The sequence below is a fragment of the Cygnus atratus genome, chromosome 2 (genome assembly GCF_013377495.2).
Source record: "Cygnus atratus isolate AKBS03 ecotype Queensland, Australia chromosome 2, CAtr_DNAZoo_HiC_assembly, whole genome shotgun sequence".
In the NCBI taxonomy this organism is placed as follows: Eukaryota; Metazoa; Chordata; class Aves; order Anseriformes; family Anatidae; genus Cygnus; species Cygnus atratus.
The window spans coordinates 64,199,011-64,226,412 of NC_066363.1; the positions used below are offsets into that span (position 1 = coordinate 64,199,011).

Below are 27,402 nucleotides of genomic sequence, written 5' to 3' on the forward strand. Positions count from 1 at the left end.
GAAGTGAAAAAGTGACACCACCCCAAGCTCTACATTTACTTTGTGCCCTCTGTCTTATCTTGCATAAACCAGGCTTTTCTCCTGAAAAGGACTGAAGGAATACATCAAGGAATACACTTTTGATATCATGTCAAAATCCAGATGACTGTCAGAAAAAAAAAGGACAAAATTGTTGGTTACCAGATGAACAAGATAAACAGAAAAGTGGGGAAAAAAAGCAAGCAAAGAAAGAAAGGAGACAAAGACTTTTAGGTAAGAAATAGTGTTCCAAGAATGGTTTTTCTTTCAGTCACTGAGATTATTCCATGCCTAAATCTAGCTGCTTAAAAGACTTCCTGACTTTCTGAAACTGAGTTCAGATGAAGACGTTTTCTGGAGCGATTTCTAGGACTATTCCACCAACTAGAAGGTAAGCAAACAATCTCGTAGATCCACGGTAAATGGCTTATTTTTCTCATGGCAGATGCAGTTTCCAGTACCGTGCAGATCATTCTGTTATGTACTTTTGTGCAATGTGGTAATGCATTTGTTCAGTACATTTTCAATTCAATCTGATTTTTTTTTTACTTAAAAAGAAAATAAATTTTTCTCTCTCCTTTTTTTTTTTTTTTTGATTGAGAAAAGTGAGTTCTACATAAAACACAAACTTAGCTATCCCTGCCAGTACTTCTACACTGACCTCCACCTGAAGTGTCAGCTGTGGGGCCCTTTGCAAAGATCTGGCACCAATCACTGTATGTCTTCTGGGAGCTCATCCTGGTGGAGGACAGCATTGTGCTATCTTTAGGGACTCTTGCTGGCTCTTACTGGCCTATGTGTAGCTTGTTAGTGGAGAAGTCCAATAGGCCATGTCACAACTGAGTACCACTTTAGAGCAGATGCTCCTTACACACTTAGATCTTGTGCAGGAATCACACACCACAGAGGAATAAACATCTGGGAGATAACTGGTGCAACTGGATATAGGTATATCATTTAGGGAATTAGAGATCACTGTGGTAGGAATGCTTAGAAGACTGATAAATCAGGCCGGTTTTAAACTTTGCTCTTATTCCAAGTTTAGACTGTATGTGATAATATGGGACATCTGGTGCATAAAGAACATTTGGTACCTAACTGCAGTTCACATGGCAAATTTTCATAACACGTTCATAACATGCCTAACAGACCAGGGCTGGAGCCTTGTGCAGTTAGCATAAGGCATACTAGCACCTGTTTCTGGTGATTGAAGTAGTATTTTTTTACTCGGCGATTGGATACAGAAACACTTAGATTTTATTACCAGTTCTGTTATGTTAGTGTTCCTGTATTTGAGCTCAAAACGAGTTGTTCTTAGTTATATCCTGCTTAACTGATTTTACTTTTATGAGTGCAGTAGGCCACTGCTGTGGCTATGTCTAACCATAAAGATATAAGATCTGAGGCGAAGGTTGTACAACAGTGTGGCAAGAAGCGTGTGCCTCATCACCACCCTTCTAACCAAATATCAGTGGAGAAAATGGGACCTCCAGCACCTAGACACCCAGCCCAGCCCCACTGGCCTCCCAAGACCTGAAGACAGAAAAGTAGATGAGGCTAGCAGTGTGCTTTTGGTTCAAGATAGGGCTAGTTTCACCATGGCATTCGAAACACAGCACCAATCCATCAATACCTTGTAGCCATCCTACTAAGATTTTGGAAAATGGTTAGATTTCTCTTTCAACTTTGACATGCTTTGTACTTATAGCCCTGTCAGTGCATAGGCCTTGGCTTGCACCTCCTCGACCTGTGAACATTTCTTCAGCACTGTACAATGGATGGGCACTCCCCAGGCAGCCAGACTTTTCCGTACAAATGAAGATAGGCTGTATTCCTTACGTTGTTCCATCTTGGTCTGTTCATGCCTTTTTTCCCTGTGCCACCAAGTATCTTGTCTGTGGTGGGTGCCAGAGTATGACAGACCTGGAAGTCTCACATGCAGAGGAAGAAGGGACAGGCTATGAAATTTACTGCCATGGGCTCAGACGGGGTAAGAGTGAAATTTTTGGAAGGTTGTGGTGGGTGATGGGAAAGGACCACTGTGGTGTTTGCTACACTCACGGGTGTCACATATGTCCAAAGGTCATTCTTGTCATTACTGCTCCTTGTTTCCAGGAGTGTGTGAGAGGGACACACGTATCCCAGGCACATGGTGCCATTCTTGAAATGTGATCAAAATCCAGATTTCCTTTTACCATCCACAGGAACATGTGACAGGAATGATCACTTGTGGTTTATCTCATGCTTGTGTCATATGCTGGGGAGGCAAATGGCATTTATTCCTCTAGGTTGTGTGGCCTGTGCCAGGTAAAAGCTTGGCTACCATCAGCCTGTGCAGTACTTCTAAATGCAGATACATGCTACATGCAAAACAGAACTTGGCATCCATTAAAGAAGTAGCCTTGAGTGTTGATATCTGAAACTGGATGTAACACCTATAATGTTTTTGAATGTGACACTAGCATTCACCGCTTCTAACCAGCAGTCTTCTAGGGTCTGTACTATGGTTTTGAAAACAACTGCTGGCTGACTGTTCTTAGTGTGACCTGTTCAACTTTCTTTGCTTTGTGTGTTTATAAAGTCCCCACTCTCTTACTTTTTCTTTCAAATGACCACATAGAGCTAATAATAAGGAATTCAAAAACAAAACCAAATCAAACTCTTAAAACAGCCAAATCTTGCTCCGTCTGCTTGACTATTTTGTTCATTATGGCCATAAAGACATACCTCAGTTAGTCTCTGGTGGCTATTTTGCTGCTTAGTTTCCACTCCTATCTTAACAAGGGACAGTATTTCATATGCTTTCATATTTCCACCCAATAAAGCTGTGCAGATACTAGCCTGTCCGATGACTGGAAAGTAACAGCCTGGTCCGTCTGGACTATGTGACAATCTGAGTACTCATATAAATCTCCATAATATTTTAAGGTCTGGTATTATCTCAAATCTTAAATCTTCACTCAATTAAATTTTGGTGCTCACTGTAATGCGTTAAGATGATGTGATTAATTGTCTGATCCCCTATTTTTTTCTGCTCAGCTGGGATTTACCAACCCTGAATACACTAAGGCTTTTCATATATATCTGTTCAGATTGTACAGATGAAATCTGCAAGTCAAAAGAAGAATACACAACAGACATGTTAACTATTCAGAAGGTCCTGCAAGCAACATCTGAAGATCTTTAGATGAGATAAACTAGAAAGCACCTTCACATCCTTATTGGTTAACCTTGGTTTATACTATATTTATGTACTTACGTATATATATACTTAAATACTTATGTGAACCTTGGTTACAATCTGATCTTGGTTACAATCTGATCTTTGTTACCTGGTATCACAGGTTTTGTTCCTCAAAATACAGGAAGTTACTTTGAGTCAATTTATCTTCACTGACCTAAACTTTTCAGATTCCATTCTAAAAACCAGTCTTTTCTATTTCTCCTTATACAGAGTCCTGAGCAGGACATATGAGTAAGAGGGGAAATTGTACATGGATCTGGTGAATCAGTGTATTTCACACTGACAGAAAACAAACAAAAATTAGTCTGTTTTCAGCTGGCCTAGATATGATCAAGATCAGATTTACCCATTACAAGTTTTGTAGGCGAGGGCTAATTTGGTAGGTTAGAGAGTGTGTGCAAGCTTAACAAAAGTTTCCTTTCCTAAAGGAAGAAATCTTGGAATATGTCCTTCTCTCAAAAGCCTGCCTCCTACCTGCACAAAAATATCAGGCTTCTTTCTGTGCCTCCATAAACTGACAAAGTGGCTAAGCAACTGGATAGACTGCCAAGTGGCTCAGTTAGGTGTTCTGAAATGTGAAGCATTGTGAAAGAGAAGTTTTAATGTTCTTGACAGGATCTTCCAGACCTGAAGGCCTAAAACATTATGCCCCAAAGCACTTAGTCATACCACCAGCTAAGGAAGATGAAAACGTAGGTATTAGGATTAGACTGAGCAAAAAAGAGGTCAGAGAGAGTTTTTGTTCTAAGTTTATGCTCATACTCCCAGCCTCAGGGCTTCAGCACTCATTCAAACAGCATCACCTATAGACATAATGCATATTGGAGTCAGCAGATAGCTTTGGCATCAGGCAGCACACAAAGCTGCGAAGGACCTATAAAGGACAGCTGCATCCTGATCCATAGTAACAATAACTTTGACAAAACACTTTAGTATGGACAGTGGAACTATACAACCTCACTCACTCCCACTTCAGGCTAGTTGTTGCTCTTTCTTAGTATGCCATGCACTGTTATGCTGCTTGGGTTTTGTTTCTTAATAATCCCTCCATTTTAGTCATGTTACTTGAGCTTTTGAAAAACACTTCTTGTTGCACTCTTGTATTAGTGAGTGGAGACATACTACAGCTACAAAGAGTAAACCCAACATTACACTCTTGTACTCAATAAATCATTATGTAAGATGTTGTTTATGTTTCATACAACCAAAAGTCAAGCCAATATACGTAGAAGGTCTGACAAGTATATGGGAATATTTATACACAAATTACCAAAACCAAACAAAAACTTCAACAAAAGCAGAAATTAAAAAATACATTGTCAAGTGTACTACATTCACAGCTATTAACAAAGACATTCATATCATTTTGAGATTCTAAGCTAAGGTAGAATAAAACATCCCTGATTCTTCTTTGTCCAGGGCACCAAGTCCCAAAGATGACAGCCACATTACTTGGAAGGATTAATGCCCATATTTGTAAAAATTTGTAAAACACAAAATTATCTCAGTTCCTTTTCATGTGCACATTTTCTATATATTCAATGCTAGTATTCATGAACTTCTCTTTTGTGGTACAAAGTGTGAAAAAAATTAGGTATTAGTAACATCCTTAAGGGTTATTATTCATGTTATCATGAATCAGGGGGGATGTACCTATCAGTGACCAAGCCAGGTCAGTCTCTGAAAGCAAGTTGCTAATTCCTTCATGTTAGTTACCATTTATGGGCAAAATTCATACTAATTACCCCTCAGACCTTCACGACTGTAACATGTAGCAGTCTTGGACTGCCACCTAGAAGCTAACTGTATGCTTTTGGAGTCATCTGGTCTCTCACACACTGGTGTGTCACAGTAAATCCTTATGCAATATTTCCTATATTGCTCATTTATTTTATCTTGTTTCATTGTCTATCAATGTTTCTACCACATAGAACTATTACACTAGCAACAGCCTGGGCAGTAGAGATCTGCACATGCAGCAGCGCACGGCAGTTTCTTCAGTTTTGCAACTTTCTGAACCAACAACTGTTTTTGTTTTCAAGAAATAATAATCTCTGACATTTAAGATATTTGCTTTCTGTATTCCACAACAAAAGAAGTAAGAAATCCAGAAGCTTTTCCATTGCTGTCAGATCAGTTGTTGTCATTGGGCAATACAGAAAAAAACAGTAAATACCTACAGAGCTACTACGTGGCCAGTTATATCACCAGGCTCATGGTTTTACACAAGAGCTAGGAAGGTCAGAAGCCCTCCCATCATGAACAATCCTTGAGTGAATTCAGGCAAGAGGAAAAACAGGAAAAAATCCAGGAAATCTAGCAAGTAAAAGACACAGATTGAATCATTTACATCACTAGCATGCACACAGACTATACTGCTACAGACGAAGACATGTTTGAAGAACCAAATCATGAGATTATAAATATCTTAAGGTGATTAAGGTTGCCAGTGTGTTTATTAGCAGGTAGTTGTCACAGCTACATAAGCACTGGCACTCAAGCTTGTACTTGGCCACAAAAAAAGACTGACTTGCAGGAAAAACACATCCCTAGTTTCATCTCAAAGTTTACTTACTAGTCTAGCAATGTCTACAACTGGTTTTCATCACTTTGTAAAAGAATGTTAGTCATTTGAAACTAAGTCACTATTAAAAACTCATGACAAAGAGCAGACGAACCTGAAATCAATTGCTATGGACAAAATGGAGTGAAATAATTGTAAACTTACTCAGAAGAATTGCATAGTCATTCATCATGAACCCATTCTGATTTATCCATTGCACATTTTCAGTATATTTTCAGAATTACTTTGATTCAGGAAAAAAAAAAAAAAAAAGGACAGTAAATTCCTTACCCCTTTTCTCTGAAGTAATTTATAACATTTATAGCAACCACTAAAAATTCTAGTCTGGATAAGCCAAGCATGTCATCATTAAATTCTTTGAGACTTTTACAGGACTATAGGCTCTAAACTAAAGAGGTATCTTTTTATCATGTTTCTCCATCCACAAGTGAAGATTTGCCGAGTCTATTAATAGTGTTTATTATTGAATAGCACTATATTCAATCACCAAACTGAGCTGAAACTGCATAAGCTGGCAGCTAAAACATTCTGACAGAAGAAAGTTCCTCCTGTGGGGAAAAATAAGGTGCCACTGAAATCAGGTACAACCTCCAGTCAAGGAGAGCTTTCATGTCCGTATAGACAATGTTCTAAACATCACCCAAAGGGTCAAGAGAAGAAACAGTCATTGGCTGTTATTCCCAAAATAAATTCCAACTAGTATGGTTTGGTCAAGGGCATAGAAAGAAAGATAAAAAACTGGGGGACAAAAAATCCATATTCAAGGCCCTTACTATTTAATTTCCCTTTCCCAATCCTAATCCACCCCAGTCAGCGATTACTAGACAGTCCCATGTAGACTTAATTGCTCATTAAAATGTTGAAGATCAGAAAAAAATGTGGGATCTACAGCACAGGACCCAAGAGGAAGAGGTTCAGCTGCAGATTAGCAAACATGGCACAACTCTGATGTTCATTTACTACTTGTTTCTAAACATTGTAAATTTTGTCAGTGGGGATGGGTGCAGTGAATATCAATCTCTTCTGAAGTAGATATTTTAAAGTATCAAATTTATTAATGAGATCCCTTTACATTAAGTATTCTGTGATATCTAAAATATACATATAATCCTTTTTAGCCAAGTGGCTAAAGAACAGGCTCTAGCAGTTTGTTAACATTTGGTACATGAACATTACCTCATTCTAGTGTTTCTCTTCAAGACTTGCTTTTTAATATATGAAAAGGTGTATGTTCATGAAGAAAGTGGTCTGGATAAAGAAATTAGTAGTTTTCAAAGGAAATCCCCAAACAGAACTTATACATATGGCCTTTAACTTCCACGTGGAGGGTGGGTTAAATCTCATCTTTCATAGCTGTCTAATTTTGTAAGTCTATTATGGTTCAAAAGTTTTTTGTTTTTTTTTTCTACTTCATGCAGGAAAAGAAAGATTATTTAAGGGCCTACTTCCAAGTGGGCCAATGCGAAGTTTTTATTAGTTCCAACACTGGAGTTTTCCACTGAAAAAATGTGATTTAATCCAAGCAGTTGGGGCATAACACAATCTCAGCACTGAAATCTTCTGCAGCTCTGTGGAAATGTTGCCTCATGCCCTGCTGCAGAATGAACACACTTCAGCTTGGAATGACTTGGCTGTAAGAAGGAACATCTATTCTAGTCCCTTTAAGTGACATTGCCCTACTTTTTTTCTTCATATTAGTTTCAGGAAATAAAATGAGCTCCCCAGTGTGGGGCTTTGAAAGTCACGCTTTGGTGAGCAGTCCTGGAACGTTCAAGAAAAGTGACAGGAAATTCCCTACTGTGGTGGTTTTACCCAGCTGGGCAGCTGAACTCCACCACAACTGCTGTCTCACTCCCCCTACTCAAAGGGAAGGGTGAGAAATTGTGATGAAAAGGGCTCAAGGGTTGAGATAAGGACAGGGAGATCACTCAAATATTGTGACAGGCAAAACAGATTCAGTATAGGGAGATTTAAGAAATTTATTGCCTAATACTAACAAGCTAGAGAAGTGAGAAACAAAGGAAAGAAACCAAAAATGCCTTCCCCCCATCCACCCTCTTCCACCTCCTCCCCCCAAGCAATGCAGGGGAACAGGGAATGGGGGCTGTGGTCAGTCCCTGATGCTTTGTCCCCACCACTCCTTCACAGTCACTCTCTGCCCCTGCTCCACGTACGGTCCCTCCCACGGGATGCTGTCCTTCCTGAACTGATCCTGCATGGGCTGTCCACAGGCAGCAGCTCTTCAAAAATTGCTCCCACATGGGTCCGTACCACAACGTCCATCCATCAGGAGCAAACTGCTCCACCACGGGTCCCCCACGGGCAGCAGCTCCCCCCAGACCCCCTGCTCCTGCGTGGGCTCCTCTCCATGGGCTGCAGCTCCAGCCTGGGGCCTGCTCCTGCGGGGGCTCTCCATGGGCCACAGCCTCCTCCAGGCCACATCCACCTGCTCCACTGGGGGCTCCTCCACAGGCTTCAGCGTGGAGATCTGCTCCATGTGGGACCCATGGGCTGCAGGGGGACAGCCTGCTCCACAAGGGGCCTCTCCACAGGCCACAGGGGAACTGCTGCTGCATGCCTGGAGCACCTCCTGCCCTCCCGCTGCACTCACCTTGGGGGCTGCAGGGCTGGTGCACACTCCTCACTCTCCCAGCTGCTGTTGTGCAGCAGTTTTTTTTTCCCCCTTTCTCTGCCCTCACAGAGGTGCAAACAACCTCGCTTATTGGCTCAGCTCTGGGCAGCAGCAGGTCCCTTTGGAGCTGGCTGGAGCTGGCCCTTATCTAAAATGGGGCAGATTCTGGATTCTTCTCACAGAATCCACCCCTGCAGCCCCATGCTACCAAAGCCTTGTCACGTAAACTCACTACACCTAGAACTAGATTTCCTCAAGACGCGATACACATAGTAGCACGTAGTGAGCTGGGACAGGGCTTCAGATATAAATTGGAATAACTGACTTTTTATAAACCAAGAACAACAGGCATACGTGAGATGCAAATACCTTAGAGATACCCAGGCCTGTGTGGGTACTTAAACATGTGACTCCACAAAGAAAGTTAAACCGACTTTACCTGTATCTTCTGTGCTTCATAGGGGCCGCTGAGCTACAGGCTCTGGTGGTGGTTGGAGCTAACGGCTATGGGGCACTGTGGCAGCCATTAGAGCCGTCAGGGTGCGGGCAGGCAGGGGCGAGGGGTGGGTGAGGGTCCGGAGTGGACCCACAGGTCTGGGGGCATTTGCATGGTGGGGTGTGTTTGTCTGGGACTGCTGGGTGTGTGGATCTGTCCTTGAGGTGAGGTGGGGCCTCCTCACATGTGCTCAAAGGTCCATATATGTGTCTGGAAGCTCATGGACACCTGGGCATGCTCACGGAGTGGGCCTGTGCAGCTGTGCGTGCAGGTCTTTAATGAAATGAATTAGTCAAAGGAGGAAGCATCAGGGCAGGAGTTCTCACATTGGCCATTATGCCCCTGTCTGTGATCTGAAAGAAGCAGTTCTAGTGTGACTGACAGGATAGTTCAACCTCGGGACATATATGCTGGTCGAGTTGTCAAATAGCACTGCCATTGGAGGTGACATTCATGGTGGCACCTTCCTTTTGCCAGGACAAGGACTACCATCTTAACCAAGAACTTTGGAAATCTCCACTCCATTTGCTGTTTTATTATTCAGCTTAGTTCCATTTGAAAGCTGAAGTCAAACTTCACCCAAGTATGTTAACTGAGATAGCTTTCCTGCCCAGTTCAAAGTTAAATAACTACTAAAAAAAACATGAAGGATATGTTTTATTAATGGCAGAATGATGAATGCACCAGCATTCAGTTTTGCAGTTCAGTTGTGATGAGACACATGTAACTTACTGCTTTACAGATATCCCTGAATACAGGGAGACTGATTTGGTGTCATTTTGAGTCAAAGCTCTTTAATTTTTTTTTTATTTTATTTTTTCTTTAAATGGTTTACTGTCACAGCAGCTGTCATCCAGGTCCTTTTGGTCATTCTTATCACAGCAATTATAAATTTGAGCAATGCTTGAGGCCAAATAATTCTAAAGGCCTTAACAGGTTAAGAAGCTGAATGTTATTGTTTCCTGTGCTATTTTGTTGCATATTGCTCCACTGAATGCTGATGTAGAGTACTAACCTCCATTGCAGTAAGGGCTTCAGTGGAGTTAAATTTTTTAAGGGAATCAGAAAACGGTGCTATGTTGAAAAAATTCCATATAAATCAGTTCTACATGTCACAGATAAGGCTCAATTTTCTTCAAAAAATGTTAAATGTGCTTTGTGTTTTGATATGTTTCCTGTAATCATAGGAATATGTCAGGCAAGAAGAAAGAAATCCAACTTCAGGTATAAATTCTAATTACTTAATTCTAGAGATGAAAAGATTATTATTTTCTTGCCTTTTAAAGATGTTAAAATGTCAATCCATTTTATTTCAGGCCACGATAACCAATCAAAATGAGTGGGATGAAATGTTGCTGACAAAAGGTGTAGTAGGTACTAACTATTATTCTTTCTTGACATATACAATTTCTCATATATCGTCTAATATGTAATACATAAAGCTAGAAGACTAGTGCCATACTGTCCTCTAAATAATGGTTATATTAATATATTTAAATGGGTATGTTGTGTTTATGAATAAATCATATCTTCTATAATAAATAAATACACCATAAATCATACTTTCCATTATTTTATCCAGTTTTATACACTGATGTTTAGAAAATGCCATTCCAATATCATATTTTGTATGGTAGGCAGTAGGACATTTCTGTGAAGGTTTTTTCCTTGAAATCTCATAAAGCCTACATTAATACTATACAGTTATACTCAGCAGTTAATCAGACAGCATTCTGAGAGCGCATCTGCTATATTCTCCCCAGTTTTCAGTTCACTGAGTCCAATAACGACATCTAGGTTTCCTAGGAATTGTATCTGGGTAGAGGAAACAAATCTGTAGTGGAATGAAATCTACAAAAGATCGATGATGGGAAAGAAATGGGCTCATGGAGGGGAAAAGCAATATTCTGAAAAGAAAAAGAAGAATCAAACAGAAAAGGAATATAAGAGAGAAATGTAGCTGTTTGACTTACTCATCTCAAATAGTATTGCAAGTAGATTGTTGATGTCAGAAGTAATTGAAGTACTAGAGGAAACCATGATGTGTATATTTTGATGTGTACATGAAGTATACATGAAGTATAATCAATACATCAATGTATACATGAAGTGTTCATTGACTAGAAGAGGACTGGAGGATGCATGTGACTGCCTTCTCAGTACTATTCCAACACACTCCTGAGTATGTTTCATTTTATAAGTTCCACAAGTCAGCAGTCTGTAATTCCAAAATATTATATTTTAGTAATAGATGTATATCAAGCTTGGTGTGGTCCTTGCAAAGCTGTGGTAAATTTATTCAGAAAACTGAAGAATGAGTTTAGTGAAGATGATGTGTTGCATTTTGCAGTGGTAAGTATGTAAATTATATATGGAATTTGAATTCTAGTTTATGTTAGATGTATCTTTTTTTCTGCATGCATTTACAGAGTTTTCATTTTACTTTCTTTATACCAATTGAGTCACTACAATTTTGGCCTGGTTGCCTTTTATTCTCAATATCTCCTTATAGCTTTGTTCAGAGGTAGATTAGAAATGGTAGTAAGTGTGGAAGAAATTATAATAGAATCATTAAGGTTGGAAAAGACCTCCAAGATCATCTGGTCCAACCATCACCCTAACACCACTATCACCCACTCAGCTATGTTCCTAAGTACCACATCCAGAAATAATAATAGAAAGGGAGCTCACAATAATAATAACGACAAATTGTATAATTATTAATAACGTAATAATAATAGAAAAGAAGATAATATCCTCCAGCTTTTCTTTTCCTTGATGAGAGTTGCAGAAACTGTCAAAAGCCAAGCTATATGGGTTTGTTTGTTGGTTTTAAGTCTGTTCATTATTGTCACATTTAAAACTCTTACGTCCCTGAAAAAGTGTTGCATCTTTTTTTGCAAGTATTTCATTTTTTAAAAGAACAAAAAGGGGGAGTTGAAAAATAAATTATCACAAAACTATAGTAGTAGAAATATTCCACTACACTGGCAGCTGGTATTCTGTATATCCTATATATATCCTGTATATAGGAGGCATATATATATTTGAATTAGATACATTTGTTTCACAGATTCAGTTCCTCACAGATACTGACCAAGCTCATTCTTTCTAATGTTACTGAAAACTTTCCATTTTTTGATCAAAGTTCCTTGAATTTTTGCATAAACTACAGGTATAATAAATATACAAAAAAGCAGGAAGTTATGTTCAGAGGTAATCTGAAGTGCTTTTTCATTGCGTTGATCACACGTCACAAAGAACTTAATAAAGTGGATAATTTCTTTTGTCAGGATTGCATATACTACTTCTTCATTTATGTATGTTTATACATGGAAAAACAGTACTAAAGTAACATTTTTCCTTGAGTAGCTGCTGTAATATGAAAGGAAGCCAGTCCCATATTACCAAACCAGCCCTTCCTTTAATACCAGCAGGTGGCATAAAGACTGCTAGTTGTATTCAAGATTGTAGTGAGATTATGTAACACAGTAGATGATGGCAGTTTTCTTTCAGACAAAATCTTTTTTTATACATATAAATATATGCATAAATATAAACACTTATGTAAGCAATTTTCTTCATCTGACTTCAGGCAGAGGCTAACAGTATTGAGACTCTGCAACCATTTAGGAATAGATGTGAACCTGTTTTTCTCTTTTGTGTTGTAAGTACACCACATTGCTTTCTGTTAATGCATTGCTTATTTTTACATTAATGTTTCAGTAGATTAAAAAGAAATGTGAAACTATATAAGTCATATCTTTACATTTTACAGTATATAGGATCATATTATCAGATGTTGTTTACTTGATGCTCTTTCCCATGCCTAAATCTGTGGTTATCAAGCACATTTTTATTGTGGTTGCATATACAGACAGCCACAGCAGATTTGTGGTACCCATATTTTTGGTAGTTACTGAGAAATCAGAGTAAGTTTTTCTGGGGTTGCCTCACATAAAATGCCCACATTTGGCTACACTGAAATGCTTATTCTGTGCACACTTTCCCTCAGGGTAAGAGATTACATTTCCTTCCACTTCAGTTTTTTAAAAATAAGCAAATAAGATTGCCATTTTCACATTTTAGCAATTGTAATGATTCATACATTTAATGTCTCTCGTTGATGGATACAGAAAGACTGTTTTCTTAGGACTCCATTTTAGAACACTGCTAATTTAGTAGGCAGTGAGTTTTGTTGTTGTTTTTTTTTTGTTTTTTTTTTTTTTTGGGGGGTGGGAGGGATTCTTTTCATTTTGGCAGTACTAGGATTTGAATTTCAGCAACTACAGACTAAGAACACCAATACCTTCAGAAGTCTTTCAGGTTTTTTGCATTTACTTTGAATTGTACTATTATTGGTGAGCCTCGAAATAATATAGAAAATTAGACAAAAAAAAGGAAATGAAGAAGTGAAAAAAAAGAAAAAAAAGAAGAAGAATCATTCTGAACCAGCTAAGGCATTAGTAGTTTTGGTGTTAACTTCAGTGAGCACAGCAAGTTGTGATGTTGCTGGGAAAAAAAAAAAAGACAACACAAAATATAGCATGTTCCAAAACTCAAGTAAATGTGTAAAGTAAGTGACAAGAACTCACTGAGAGTTTTATTTTCTCTTTTACAGAATGGCAAAATTATTGCAATGGTGAGAGGCGCAAGTGCTCCTCTTATAAGTAAGAAAATAACAGAGCTAGTACAAGAAGAGAGGGAAATTGTAGCTGGACAGAAGGAACGCCCTGAGGTATACTCACAAAAAAAAAAAAAAAAGATATTTAAATATAAATGTTTTTATTATACTTTAATGGTTTCTCTCAAAGCCCGTGATAGTGTTTTCTGCAAAGTTTAATTTTTTGTGTTTTTCCTTAGTAATAAGTGACACGTGATTTTTTTATAAATTTCTTTTAAATTGTACTTTTTAGAAACTGAAGAAATTTACAGATTGCCCTGTTATTCAGAGAAATGGAGGGACGGGTTGCTAACAAAATGTCTAGAAGATAAACCAGTTTTAGTCATTATCTTTTTTATGTTTAAGGACTGACATTTTTTCGTATATAACTTAGTAAGAATTCACCATACGAAACAAAAACTTGGGAAATAGTCATGTCTCATTGTTTGTTTTGAGTGAAAATTGAGATGAAAGAACTCCACTTTCAGTAAAAGGAAACTTTTAGCAAACTATAGCCCTGGTAAGAAAAATCAGACTAGTCCAATGTCTTCAAGTTGCAGGCTTTCCTGGATAGCAAATATATTGCTACATGAAGAAAAAAGTGTTTTACAGATCCGAGAGCTGTGTTTGATGACTTTAGCTTCACAATGTTGATGTACTTCTCCTTTATTTGCAATTACCTTAGGTAGATGAACTTACTTTCCTAGAAGAGAAATCATCAGAAGATTCTATTGAGGAGACTGTACCTGAGGGTAAATACACTTGATTTATTTTAGAAAAGCTAACAGAAAGAAAAAAAGAACAAACATATTTTTAATTATTCGATTAGGAATTGTGTACGCCAAGTTCCAATAGATTGTCCTTTGATTCAGTTAATAACATGACAGGTTACGACTGAGGATATCAAACTGATGGAAGGTTTTCTTCTTTAAGGAATTAAGATATTGGTCTGTCATCAGTTATTTTCAACCCCTTTCTCCGTACCTACGGAGTTCACGTCATGTGCAATATTAGTGCCTGAAACTCACTTCTACACAGTCCCTGCTTTAACGATGTACTTTTGTTTAGGTGATGCTTGTTAACATTTGGATGTTCTACAGAAAAAAAAAAAAAACAACAAAACAACACAACAGTATGAAGTGCATACTGTGAGGATTAAAAGAGTTAATCTGTGAAGGAATGGCATGCCTTGTATCTCAATTTGTTTTTAATTATCTCTTTCACTAGACTAGATTTAACGCTCACATCTAAGATTTATTTCAGGCTTGTTGTGAGTTGGAACCTACATCTTTTCTATTCTTATTATTATCTATGGCTACTGAAGCTTCTAAAGTTCCTGCTTTGTATATGTGTATATCATTTTGCAAGGTTGAAATGAAATAGGTTTTTCCATTTTCTCTCTTCTTTATCTTCCTTTTTTCTCTTGTTATAAGGCACTAGATCGTTGTCATGGATTAAGTCATGTATGTTCTCCTTCCCCTTCATATCTCCTTTATTGTGTGGTTCAAGTGGCATGTTCCTGACCTCAGCTTTAGCCCTTTTTTCACTTATAAATCCTCTGAGACTTAGTAATACAGTATTATAAATCCTTTAGAAATTATATGCAGACTTCTCACTAATCTACAGAGTCTAAATACTCTACAAAATAGGATCATAGAACAGTTTGGGTTGGAAGTGACCCCAAGGATCACTTAATTCCAACCCCCCTGCCATGAGTAGGGACACCTCCCACCAGACCAGGTTGCAATAGGCCCCATCCAGCCTGGGCTTGAACACTTCCAGGGATGGGACATCCACAGCTTCTCTGGGCAACCTGTCCCCATGCCTCACCTTCACCTTCACAATGAAGAGTCTCTTCCTTATATCTAATCTAAATCTCCCCTCTTTTAGTTTAAAGCCATTACTCCTTGTCCTATCACTATGCTCCCTGACAGAGTTCCTCCTAGGCTTTCCTATAGGCCTCCTTTAGGTAAATCGGGGCTCAGAGATTCAGCTTGGATTCAGCTTTAGGTTAGGGTCCTTCAGAAGCCCCAGTGCACAACACTTTGTGGTAATATATTTCTTACCACCTGCAGGTGCCTATGAGTGTTTTCTAGTATTGGCAACAAGTACTAGTCTTGTGTTTCCATTACAGCTACCATTAACTACTTCTACAGTGTTCGAGATCTGATTGAATTATATTCTAACACTTCAACTGTAAACCTCAGATTCTGCAAAGAAAGTTTATAGTTTGTATTTTCTTTGATCACTTTCTGTCATTTAGTGGTTTTGTGTATGCTACGGATGCTGCAATAGTATGCCTATGACTTGGAACACCTCTTGTTTTAAATATTAGATTAGAGCGAGCATTTTATTTACTTCAGTAGTTATTTATTGTAAATGAGTTCAGAATCCACAATGCTAAGGAATCAAATATCTACTATGACAAGAAATGTGTATTTTACTGGAAATCAATACTCATACAAGATTTTCAATTAGTGAGTTTTCCTTTGTAATATTCATTCCTTTCAAATTTCTAGTCCTGTACATAGAAAGCTCCCTAGTGAAATCATCCATCTTAAATTGTAGTTTTTCCATTGCACCTAGTTGCACGTGGAACATTTCTCTACCGTATGACCCAAAACACCAGTGGTTCACCCAGAATGTGGATTCCAGGGATGGCCAAGTACTACCTCACACTCCAAGACGTGCTTTAAGTGCTGGAGACACTTATTTACTGGAACCACTGTTTGGCTATCTCAGTATTAAAATGGAGAAGTGTTAAAAGAAACTCACTTGCAAGTAATGAAAAATGTAGTTGTGTATTTATTTTGATAAATATATTAATTGCCATATTATTTTTTTCCATTTTCCAGAAGAAGTCACATACTCTGTTGGAATTATAAAACCTGATGATGTCTTAGAAGGACGTGTAGAAGAAATTAAACAAAAGGTAGACAAAATTTGAAAAGATTCATTCATCCTATTTAGTTCAGTGGAATAGTAGTAAGATGGAAGATCGAATAGATGCTAATTTATTCCCAGGCTTTAGAAAAAGGCTTGTTAATGCCTCTCTGTTAAGGATAGTAAAAACAAGTTAATTTTGCCCTGAAATAATATAGTATTCCAATTAATACTGTTGCTTTAATATTTTGTGCCAGTAAGTAAGGTATGGCATTGATTTATACTGTGGAGATCAATGACACATGAAATCTATAAGCAGATCTTTTTTTCCTCATATTTCAATAGAAATAAGGACTAGAAACTATGATGGTTAATTCTTTCAGGTGAAGAAGATATCGTTTCTGACTGTGCAGCATCTTTAAGAAACGTAGGCACATTTAAAACAACTAATCAGTTCATTGTGGAAATATTTGTGCTCACAAATGACTAAACACATGCTTGTAGATGGAAAGGCTGATTTATGTGCACTAGTAATCACTATAATCAGAGACTGTATACTAATAATAAGAATCTCAGTGCATTGATGGATTCAGCATTTATTTAAGCAATCACACAGTGAAAGAAAATTCTCTTTCCTTCCAGAATACCATACTATACTGATGTTCACTTTAGTTACAGGAATTTTGCACTGATTCTGATACAATAATAATAATAATAATAAAATCTCATAACATTATATATATCAAGAATAAATGTTAAATTTAAAAAAGATGTGAGGGTCTGTGACGTATGCAGGAGAGAATATCAGAGTGTTGTATTTCTTGTTTCTGCATTTACTCTATCTTGGCCAGAAAGGAAAAAGGTTCAATAAAGACAAAAAAAGCAGGCAGTGTTTGAAAGCAATTTAAATGGAGCTGAGCAGCTGCTAGTTGGCTCTGTCTTTACACTGCCTTGTGAGATGTGTACCCATACTGTTTCCACATTCAACCTCATCAAGGCAATCTGGAAACACTCAGCAGCATCATAGGGACTTTTAAAGAGGAGAGTGCTGGTAAGCAGACTAACATTGGCATATGATCAGTATTGGGGTGTCTTCATTGTTTAGATAGTGACTTCATTGTTTAGATATAGGTATATGGTATAAATATCACATCAGTGGGACTATGAATTTTGATACAGGTCGTGTAAGTGTGCATCTCATACATACTTTAATTTAGTATAGTAATGTAACTTAAAATGGGTAATCATAAAATAGATTTTAGCTTTGATATTTACTGTTTCTAAAGTTTATCAACTTTATAATGGTGGCCAAAAGGTTTAGCCTATTTTTATTGCAACATTTATTGACAAATACACAGTAATATGACTATTATGATTATAATACGATTTATAATAACAATTTTAGAAGTAGTTGCGTTTTAATCATTCACAATGGTAAAAAATATTTATTCAATGTTAAATAAAAAGAATTATTAACCACTGAATGAATGCATACATTGAACTACACTGTATTTTCCAAAAACTTCAACATAGTAGGCATTGTTATCCTGAATTCACCAAAGTGCTTTGAAAAGCTAGAACTTTAGTTTAGGCAAATATAGCAGTTATGTTTGGAATATTTCAGATAATTTGAATTTACGATAGCATACAAAGTCAATCAATCTTTAGATTTACATATGATATTGTATATATCCTTTTTCAAATGCCACTGAGTAATAACTGAATAATTGCAGATTAGAGATGCAGGCTTTGGCATTGCAGCATCAGAAGAGAAAATGCTAACTGAAGAACAAATCAGAGAATTCTATACCCAGAAAAAAGAACAGGTAAAATAAAGCAACCAACCAAATAACCAAACAAAAAACTAAAAACATAAAGAAAAGAAGCAGATACAATATATCAGTGTTACTGTATGTACTTTTAAATCCCTGGCTTGTAATTTTTTAGTATGTTGGAGAACTGAATTAATGGAGATTTAGTACACAGAACAAAAAAAGAAAATGTTATCTCTCTTTTTTTTCTTACTAAGCCTTATAAAAATATAGCTCGGTAGAACTATAACATTTAGACTAAATTATATTGAACTCCAATTAAATGCTAAAATATTTAATAGTTGTTTCTGTTATCATATTGTGCATGATGCTTAGCCATGGCCATAAACATAGGTTAAGTTAGCTGCTGAAATGTAGTACAAAACAAAAACCAGTGTCATCCACAACAGTATGTATCTATTTGACGCATACTGCTCCAGCCAGGCAATAACATATGCTACTTTTTCTTTTCTTTACAGCTTTTTTCACTGGATAATACTGGGCATAAGCACATGCATAGGCAGAAAGATAAAGTATCTCCATTGTAGCTTATTTTTCTGTCCTTATCCTATATTAGAGGTCAAAAGATAGCTAAGGACATGCAGATAGTTCAAGGAAACAATGAAATGGTGGTGGTCACCATTAAATGGCAATGGTCTAGCAAACTAGCAACTGGATATTGTCAAGTGTTTTGGCAAAATGATAGCTAAAGTTAGCTCTACAGAAGGATTCGAATCACGAAAATTAAGCATCTTAGTAAATATTTATTTGTTGTTAAGATCTGCATAAGATAACCTGGAATTACATGCAGACAACTAGCTTGTTTGATATTGTCAGGGGAACCAATGAAAAAGTACAAATAAAGGGTTGATATAATCAAAACAAGAAGGTGGGAAAATGTTCCTGTGGCATTCCAAATGAATGAGAGTGAGACAAGTTTGTTCTTACTGAAGCCTTAGGGGAAAAAAATAGTAAACATCTGGTGGCTGCACTGTGGTTTAGAAGGGGAGTAACAGGGTGAGGATGTGAGGAATCTTGAAGAGCTTGGTTTTGCAATGTGGGATTCTAGCTTAGACAGGTAGAAGCAGTTTTGAAATATAGGTAAATCTAAGTTATCTTCATGAGAACAGCAACCAAATTTGAGATTAGTTAGGTGTAGAGGGTGACAGGGGAGGAACAAAGATGAGGAAAAGGGATACAGAGTTTGATATGCTACAGCACTACTAGGCTGTAGTAAATCCTAGCCAACATTAGGGTAGTGAGAATAACAAAACTACTGTGAACTATGAGAAGTAGTTCAGAGGACTTTGTGCATACTGAGAAGCTATCATTTGCCATTCTTTAAGTGCAATTCTAAGCTGAAAAATAAATATGTTAAAGTGACGATATAGAATATAGCTTTCTTTGTGCTCAGTGGGAAAAATTCTTCCCAGTTTAATATTGTGCAATCTTGTTGAAGGTTCAGAGGACGCCTATTGTAACAGAATGGAGAATCAAGTTTAATAGACTTAATATCTTCAGATATTTCAGCAGAAATTGTTTCTTTTTAATGATGAAACCACCATAACCACATCTAATAGCTGCATCAATTTCTTCTAACATGAACAAGTGTGCTTTTGAAGTCACAACACTCACTTTGTACATTTTACTAAATGTCTTTGTGCTTGCATTCAATCAGGGTTGTGTTTTTTGAGGTTTTTCATCTTGTGAAGTGGGTTAAGTGGATGCATAGATATGAAGCTAACTGAAAGAGAAAAGCAATGAATTGAAAGCAATATATATGAATATTCCATCCTCATATTATTAAAGGAAAAATATGTCATACACAGTCAGATGAGGGCGGCTAGTAAAGAAAAGATTTAGTCAAATGCTTAGAAGGAGTGAAGGTATCTGAGGAAATTAGTAATATTGAAGAAAAAGATGACATACAAAGGAAAAAAAGATGAAAAACTTATAACAGCTTGCAAAGCTATTTTCTGATGAAAATGTCCATCCACAGCATTGAAGTTTGAAACTGGATGAGTGAAAAGAACATAGCAGAGAGAATAACAAAAAAGTCTACAAATGTCTTGCAAACATTTGTGTTCTATATTTTTAGCCAGCTACCTGATTTTTAGTTTCAAAAACAGTGCATTGAATTGTATTGCAATTTGTTATGTCACATAAGTGCTACTGCAAGCATAGCATTTGATCACATCAAGTTTCTAGATCATTTTCTTCTCTCTCGTTTGCACTTTAACCTCAAAGAACATGTACTGCTTTCATAATGTATTTTTATTACTTCATTTATCTCAGTTACTTGAATTTTAGACATTTTATAATTTTCCTGTCTCAAATGATTGATCAAAAACTCTTCCAAACAGTTTGACAGGATTTTGAGTAATATATGCTTATGCCATTGTAAAAAGGGAGTGTAGTTAGTTACTTACAAAAGGATGTTCTCATTTCTGATGATAAAGTCAGAGTTGCTGCAATTCATAGCAAAAAAAATATATATATATATATGTTTAATTATGCTTTTTAGCATGATTTTGATGGTTTTGTTCAGTTCATGATGAGTGGACCATGCCACATTTTGCTAATAACTAAAAGAAAAGGAACTGATGCTATTCCTCTCTGGAAAGAACTACGTGAATCACTTGAAAGCATTCCTGATGAGTCTGGAAAGTCAGAAAGGTAACTAACAATGAAAATTGGAATATGTGATTCAGTTACAGTATTTTAACTACACTGTAAAAGCAACATTCTTACAGACTCATTCTTGTATTCATATGTGCCTGTGTGTGCACAGGGCCCAGGGAGCCGGCAAAGTTCTTTACCTGGTCTTTCAAAGAACCATCACTACACACGCAGTCATAGATCCTTTGGGAACATAGAAACTTCATGATTCCTAGGGAAAGATAATAAGCAAAGGGTCCTTTTGAACTAGATTTGAGTGGGTTGTCAGTCCAAGGAGAACAGTGCTGTACTTCAGAGTTTGTGTGGTCCGTACAGTTCCACTTCATACTAATTCACCAAGACGAAGTGACTGCCAGTACTGCCAAATGAATGTTGTGCTCTTGTCCATGTTTACTTTTATATATGCTGGGAACCTGTAGGTGTGGCCCAAGTGACACCTGGGGACACCTGAAGCATGCTGTACTCCCTGGCACCACTCTGTAAAACTGAGCAAACAAGTGGGAGGGTTGTGGTTTTTTTTTTGTTGAGGTATATAAATATGTTGTAAGGATTTGCTGTTCCCAGCCATGGTGTCTTGGAATGTCTGTCTTTCTCTTATGCCAAGTATTTAGCAGAGAATCTTTAATAGGATGTTAGTTGTATACACAGCGCAAGACAATAGAGTGTTCATAAAAATACAAATTTGGTATCGAGTTTTATATTACTATTTACAGAAAGTGGCAAAAATTTGCATACTTTGTTCCAAAAAAGAACCTGTCCTAATAATTTATATTTTTGTTGATACCTGCTGAACCCTTTTTGAGTTGATTTAGTGCAACCAGGAACTATTGTATTTTCTTTGGGTGGCCAAGAATGAGTGTATTTACATTGCTAAATAAACCTTAGAATTACATGCAAGTAACAAGGAAAGAATCTCTGATAAAGAGAATTTTGTAGTGCAGTAGTTCTTAGGATAATGCTTTACATGAATTAAGCACAATCCTTTTTCTGGTCATTCATTATACACAGTACACTTGTCAGTAGTAATTCTGTGTAGTGAAACAGAAAATATTCTGAAGAATCTAGAGGGGAATTAGAAAAGCTGCATGACAGATTTCTCTTATAGCATATGTCAATGAACTTTTTGAGAAGTTAAGAAATATTTCTTGTCTCAGAAACATTACTTCAGTTGAATCTGAATTAAATAAAATCTGCATTTGTTTTTCTATTCTTATGTTTCACTAAACTTTAAGAAAGTACGTTTTCATCAAGTCAGCTGTTATCACAATGTCAAAATGCATAAAGGGACTTAAATATGATACGATTTTGTGTCTCATTAGACCAGAAGAAACTCCAGAAACTGACAGTATATTAAATATGTGTGATGTGCAAAGCAGTATAGAAGATGCCAGCAGGCAACTTGCCTTCTTTTTCCCAAATTTTGGTCAAAAGAAGACAGAGCAAAAATTTGAAAAGACTTTGGCCTTAGTTAGACCTTGTCTTCTAAGGGAAAGACGAGGTAAGTTGTAATAACTTCATTTTCTATCAAGGGCATAAAATGTCTCATTTTGAATTTCAGAAATTCTAACACTACTAACGAAATGTTGCTAGATTATCTTTTCTCCTCAGCTTTAAGTTAACAGTAATCTTTATCATGAAAAAAGCTACATGGCTGATGTGTTTGATATATTTAGAATATAAATGTCAAAACTATTTTGTTCCTTTGGTTGACTTTTCAAGAATATCTTTAGGTTGTATATTTTCAAGAACATCTTTAGGTTGTATATCTGGATGAAATTTTTATAGAAAACCTCTCAGAGAAGTAACTGCATATTTAAGTACACTACAGGGAAACATACTTCCAACCATAATGTAGTAGTTGATACTATCCTTGCCTTGGCAGGTAGATCAATGTCAAGAGTGAAAAAGACCTGACCCAGGGTGTTCTATGCTGCGTACATAGGCCTATACAGATAAGATTTTTACAAATTGGATCAGAAAATCTGCTGCATTAGTATGAAGCTCCATCCAAACAAGTTTACTTTTCTTCTACTTTATATTTGCATTTCTTACTAGAATCTAGCTAGCTCCTTCATTCTAGAATTCTAGAATTTCTGTACTGGAAATAACTTAGAGATTTGAAAGACTACAATTTTGACCTCTCCTTGTGTATTTATTTTCTTGATCACCATAGAGTATGTTGCTTAGAAAAGCCATTTTGCAGTCCACATCAGCTTTGTGAGTGTCCAGGCAACTACTGAAGCCTTCTAGCAGTTTCTTTAAATTAGTTTTCTGCTCTTCAGTTAAGAAATTAATTCATTTGTAAAAATTTGAGATCATTATTGGATAGCCCATAGCCCATGTCATTTCTTCAAAAGTATTTAATTGATGAATGGATGGCAATTTAGCATTATTTCAATATTTTAAACAGATTCTATTATACAAAGAATAAAGGATGATGGCTTTGAAATAGCAATGCAGAAAGAAATAAACCTATCTGAAGAACAAGCACGTGAATTTTACAAAGAGCATGAAAATGAAGACTACTTCCCTTTCCTGCTAGAGCAAATGACCAAGTAAGGTGAATGAAAAATGAGACTGCAGATCTAGAAATGAGACTGAAATTTTCACAACAAATAATTAACCTGAATATTATAGGGCTGTAAGATACCATCTTATCTGAGAGTTTAGTAAAACTCAACACAGGATCAGAAAACTGCAGATAATGAGATAATTCCCAAATACAGTACACAGATCAGATTTTTAAAATTTTCTAGTGACTCCATACCTCCATACGTAAGATGTTGAAGTCAGTGGCCAATTCCACTGATCTGGGTGAAAATATTTGAGCTGTGCTCTGGAAGGCTTCATTTAGATCGTTTATAGGAGGACTCTATAATCTTTATCAATATTGTGTGCTGGATTCCTTGGAGTGGAAAATAAATCATTTGGATATTGTCTTCATGTGAAGTTGGAACATACCTGGGACAAATACAAAAGTTTAGGAGCTGATCAATGTTTTTATGTCTAGTAATAAAGACATAGCCCAATTATGTAACATTATTGGTGTTGTGGTAGCATTGAGTAACTTTGAAATATAAATTAATTTAATCTCCATGAGGTTTTATCAAACTGTAGCTTTTTGAACAGAGATTGATTTTAAAATCCTCTAGTACTAGGGGTCGTTTTCCTTGTCTGGACTATATATAATTAAATTCCTGTTACAAATTACAGAGAGTTTAATATTTGATGTTCTTAATGCCAGTTTTCCACTTTACAGTGGTCCAACTCTTGTACTTGCTCTAACGCGAGAAAATGCTGTAGCACACTGGAGAAATTTATTAGGTCCAAAGACTATTGAAGAGGCTAAGAAGGAAAATCCAAACAGGTAATACTTAAATAGTAAACCATCATTCACAGTTTTAATTTATTTTCATATTCTTCAGGTCAATGAATACCACATTCCAACTGGTGTAACTATAGTGCCATCATCTGGAAGCTGGTGTATATTTCTGCAGCTTGTTAAGGTTTTCTTGTAACTATAGCCTTGATTTTTTTTCCTTGAAAGAACATCATTATATTTTAGTCTGAATGCCTGTTTTCTTAGCTAAATTAAAACCTTTCGTTGATCATTTATTATTTGTGGCTGAGTTTCTTCTACACATTTTATAAAGGAACATCTTGGTTTCACCTGCTTGTAGTATTGTCCTAAGAAACTGCTGTGGTATCACAATACTTATTGTTGACAGAAATGCTGTTTCACTAAGCAAGACCTGGTATTATCTTGGAAATATAACACAATGACAGTTGGGAAGGAAAGTATTCATATTTCATCTGGTTGATTAAAAAGTTGATTGCTCTTTCTGTAGACAGTGAATGCTTCTTACATCTACAGAGAGATTGTCAAGCACTTCAGTGGCCAGATCAACTTCTATTTATATTTATTGGGTTCAGGTTAGTCATAGCTAAAGCTCAGGATGGCTATTCCTTTACATAATTTCTCTGTTTTCATGACTCTTAGTTTACGTGCACAGTATGCAGTTGACAACATACCAATTAATCAGCTGCATGGTAGTTCTTCACCTAATGATGCTCAGAAGGAATTAGAGTTCTTCTTCCCTCAGGAGCACACTTTGGCATTGATCAAACCTGATGCTGCTAAGAAGCATAAAGGTAAGTGATCTAGAAGGCATGGGCAATGTACACCACAGTAAATCATGTCAGATGCATTATTTTTATTCTCTGAGATGCTTTTACCATGCAGTGAAATGCTTTTACAGGGCTTGCATAATTCATATTGAGGTCTCAAATATGACATTTCCTTTGCTTAAATACCCTATAGCTCTTCTTCACAAGAATACTGGTGAATTGAAGTGCGAGAGTTCTCAGCTAAATTAAAATGTTTAAAAGCCAAGAATTTGTCCAAACTAGCTGCCCAGCATTTTTTATATAAGAGAGAGGCCTTCTGAAGTCATGCTACTGATTTCAGACAGTTGTCTCTACTGACGCAAAAGGAGCCATTGCTGGATTAGATGCATTCCCATACTTGGCTTAACTTGACATCAGACAAAGGGAATAAGGAGAAAAGGTTAAAGTAAAAAGAACACTATGAGTTTGGAATCTTTCCTAAAGTTTTTCTTGCCATTTTTTTTACCCCTGTATTCAGAGCCTCTTGTTGGCATTCTTCTTTTCTCTCCTAACAAGTTTTGTAGTCTTTTAAATTGTTAATTCATTGTTGGCTTTTGTAAGTCTTTCTTCCCCTCTTGTTACAATCCAGATTGATTTTATCAGGCCAGCTGGTGTGTAATGTAGCATTACTACTACATTCTACGTTCTGTCTAATGTCAGAAATAGCAATGAATGCTATTAGTATAGTTTGCAACAGTCTGGGTTTGTCACCTGTATAGAGATAATTTAGTCCAATGACAGTGGTTTATTGTACATTTTAGTGAAAAGTTGTAGTTTGACATTATAAGTAAAATTTTAATAGTTATTCATATTTGTTTAAAAAAAAAAAAAAGCTGATCTAATACTCTCTGAAAAGAAGTATTTTTATTTGGATCTAAACTACTTTAATCAAGAAAGAATGAATTTGCTTGTTATTCTCCTAGATGACATTATGCAAAAAGTTAAAGATGCTGGGTTTACCATCTCAAAGATTAAAGAGGAAGCTTTAACTCGTGAAATGGCTACAAAGTTTTATAAGGATCACGAAGGAAAACCTTTTTTTGAAGAGTTAGTGGCACTTATGACTGAGTAAGTGTCTAGCTATATAGTAATGAGTTATGCAAATATGCATCATAACTTTGAATTTACAGAACCAACAAAACATGCAACACCAAGGTGGGCTGTTACATTCTGTTACTCTTTCTGGCAAGTTTAATGTTTTTTTCAAAGTCTTATGACTACCTTTTAGCATGGAGTGTCCTTCCTTTAAAAGGAAAATTTGCAGTTCTTTCCAAATTTATGGACAGTGACTATTATTTTGGCTTTGTTTCTCGAAGAACTCTTTTTTGATGGAATCCTTGTTCTTCCCATGTGGGACAAATATTTTTCTCATAATATTTTTAGTATAGCTGTTGATAATGATGTGTGTTTTCTTGCTTCAGAAATTATTTGGTAAGAGCATTTTTAGGACAAGAAGTCCAAATTCAAATACTTGATTATCATAACTTTTGTGATTTTCAAATATAGATATCAGAAGTTTTATATTGTCTTAAACAAAACATTCCAGAAGCACATTTTAAAATTTAAACAGTTTAACATTATTCAGATAGCATAATGCTTAACATAAGCCTTCACAGTACCTCTGAAGTTACAGCTAACTCTGCCTCTCAGAATAGCGGAAGAACTTTCATATATTGATTTTACAGGGGCCCATCAGTGGTAATGATCTTAACAAAGGAAAATGCTGTGCAAGAATGGAGGCAACTAATGGGTCCAACAGATCCAGAAGTAGCAAAAGAGAGCTCTCCTGAATCAATTCGGGCTCAGTTTGCACAAGATATTTTGTCTAATGCTGTTCACGGATCATCTACTAGAGAACACGCACTGGAAAGCATTGAGTGTATATTTGGTGAGATTGATATAGATTGAACAATTAAGACACAATCTCTGAAAAGTTGTAGTCAAGTTATTAGATACATTTGTCTACCCAACCACCTGCATTTAGCACATATATATACAAACCCATTTTCCTCCATACTCTATCAATTTTTTTGTTATCAACCAATTTCTATATAGCAGAGCATATCAGTGTAACAAGTAATGCCTGCTAGAAGTCTGATGTTAGTAATGATTTCTTTATATATGCTTGGTAGGTAGTTTTTCTTTTAGCACTTTAACAAATGTATGCCTTTCCAGTAGTCCAAGAGTCTGAGGTGTTTTTTGTATAGCTACCTTAAAAACAGGGT

The 27,402-nt window shown here is 36.5% G+C and overlaps 1 protein-coding gene across 1 annotated transcript; it reads left to right on the forward strand.

Moving 5' to 3' along the window:
- On the forward strand, positions 1–27,085 carry NME8 (NME/NM23 family member 8). Its single transcript, XM_035552605.1, has 17 exons — positions 1–409; positions 9,452–9,557; positions 10,162–10,198; positions 10,291–10,348; positions 11,220–11,326; positions 12,570–12,641; positions 13,596–13,712; positions 14,323–14,389; positions 16,493–16,569; positions 18,254–18,346; positions 20,880–21,007; positions 22,330–22,508; positions 23,421–23,565; positions 24,270–24,377; positions 25,011–25,162; positions 26,101–26,245; positions 26,863–27,085. Exons 3-17 carry the CDS (start codon positions 10,166–10,168, stop codon positions 27,083–27,085), a joined length of 1,704 nt encoding a protein of 567 aa, XP_035408498.1. The 5' UTR covers positions 1–409; positions 9,452–9,557; positions 10,162–10,165.
- Positions 27,086–27,402: the final 317 nt, after the last annotated feature.

Coding starts and splice junctions, on each gene's coding strand:
- NME8 (XM_035552605.1), top strand. CDS start 10,166: ATGTCAGGCAAGAAGAAAGAAATCCAACTTCAG. Junction 10,349..11,219: donor GCTGACAAAAGGTGTAGTAG/GTACTAACTATT, acceptor ATTATATTTTAG/TAATAGATGTATATCAAGCT. Junction 26,246..26,862: donor TTAGTGGCACTTATGACTGA/GTAAGTGTCTAG, acceptor TTGATTTTACAG/GGGCCCATCAGTGGTAATGA.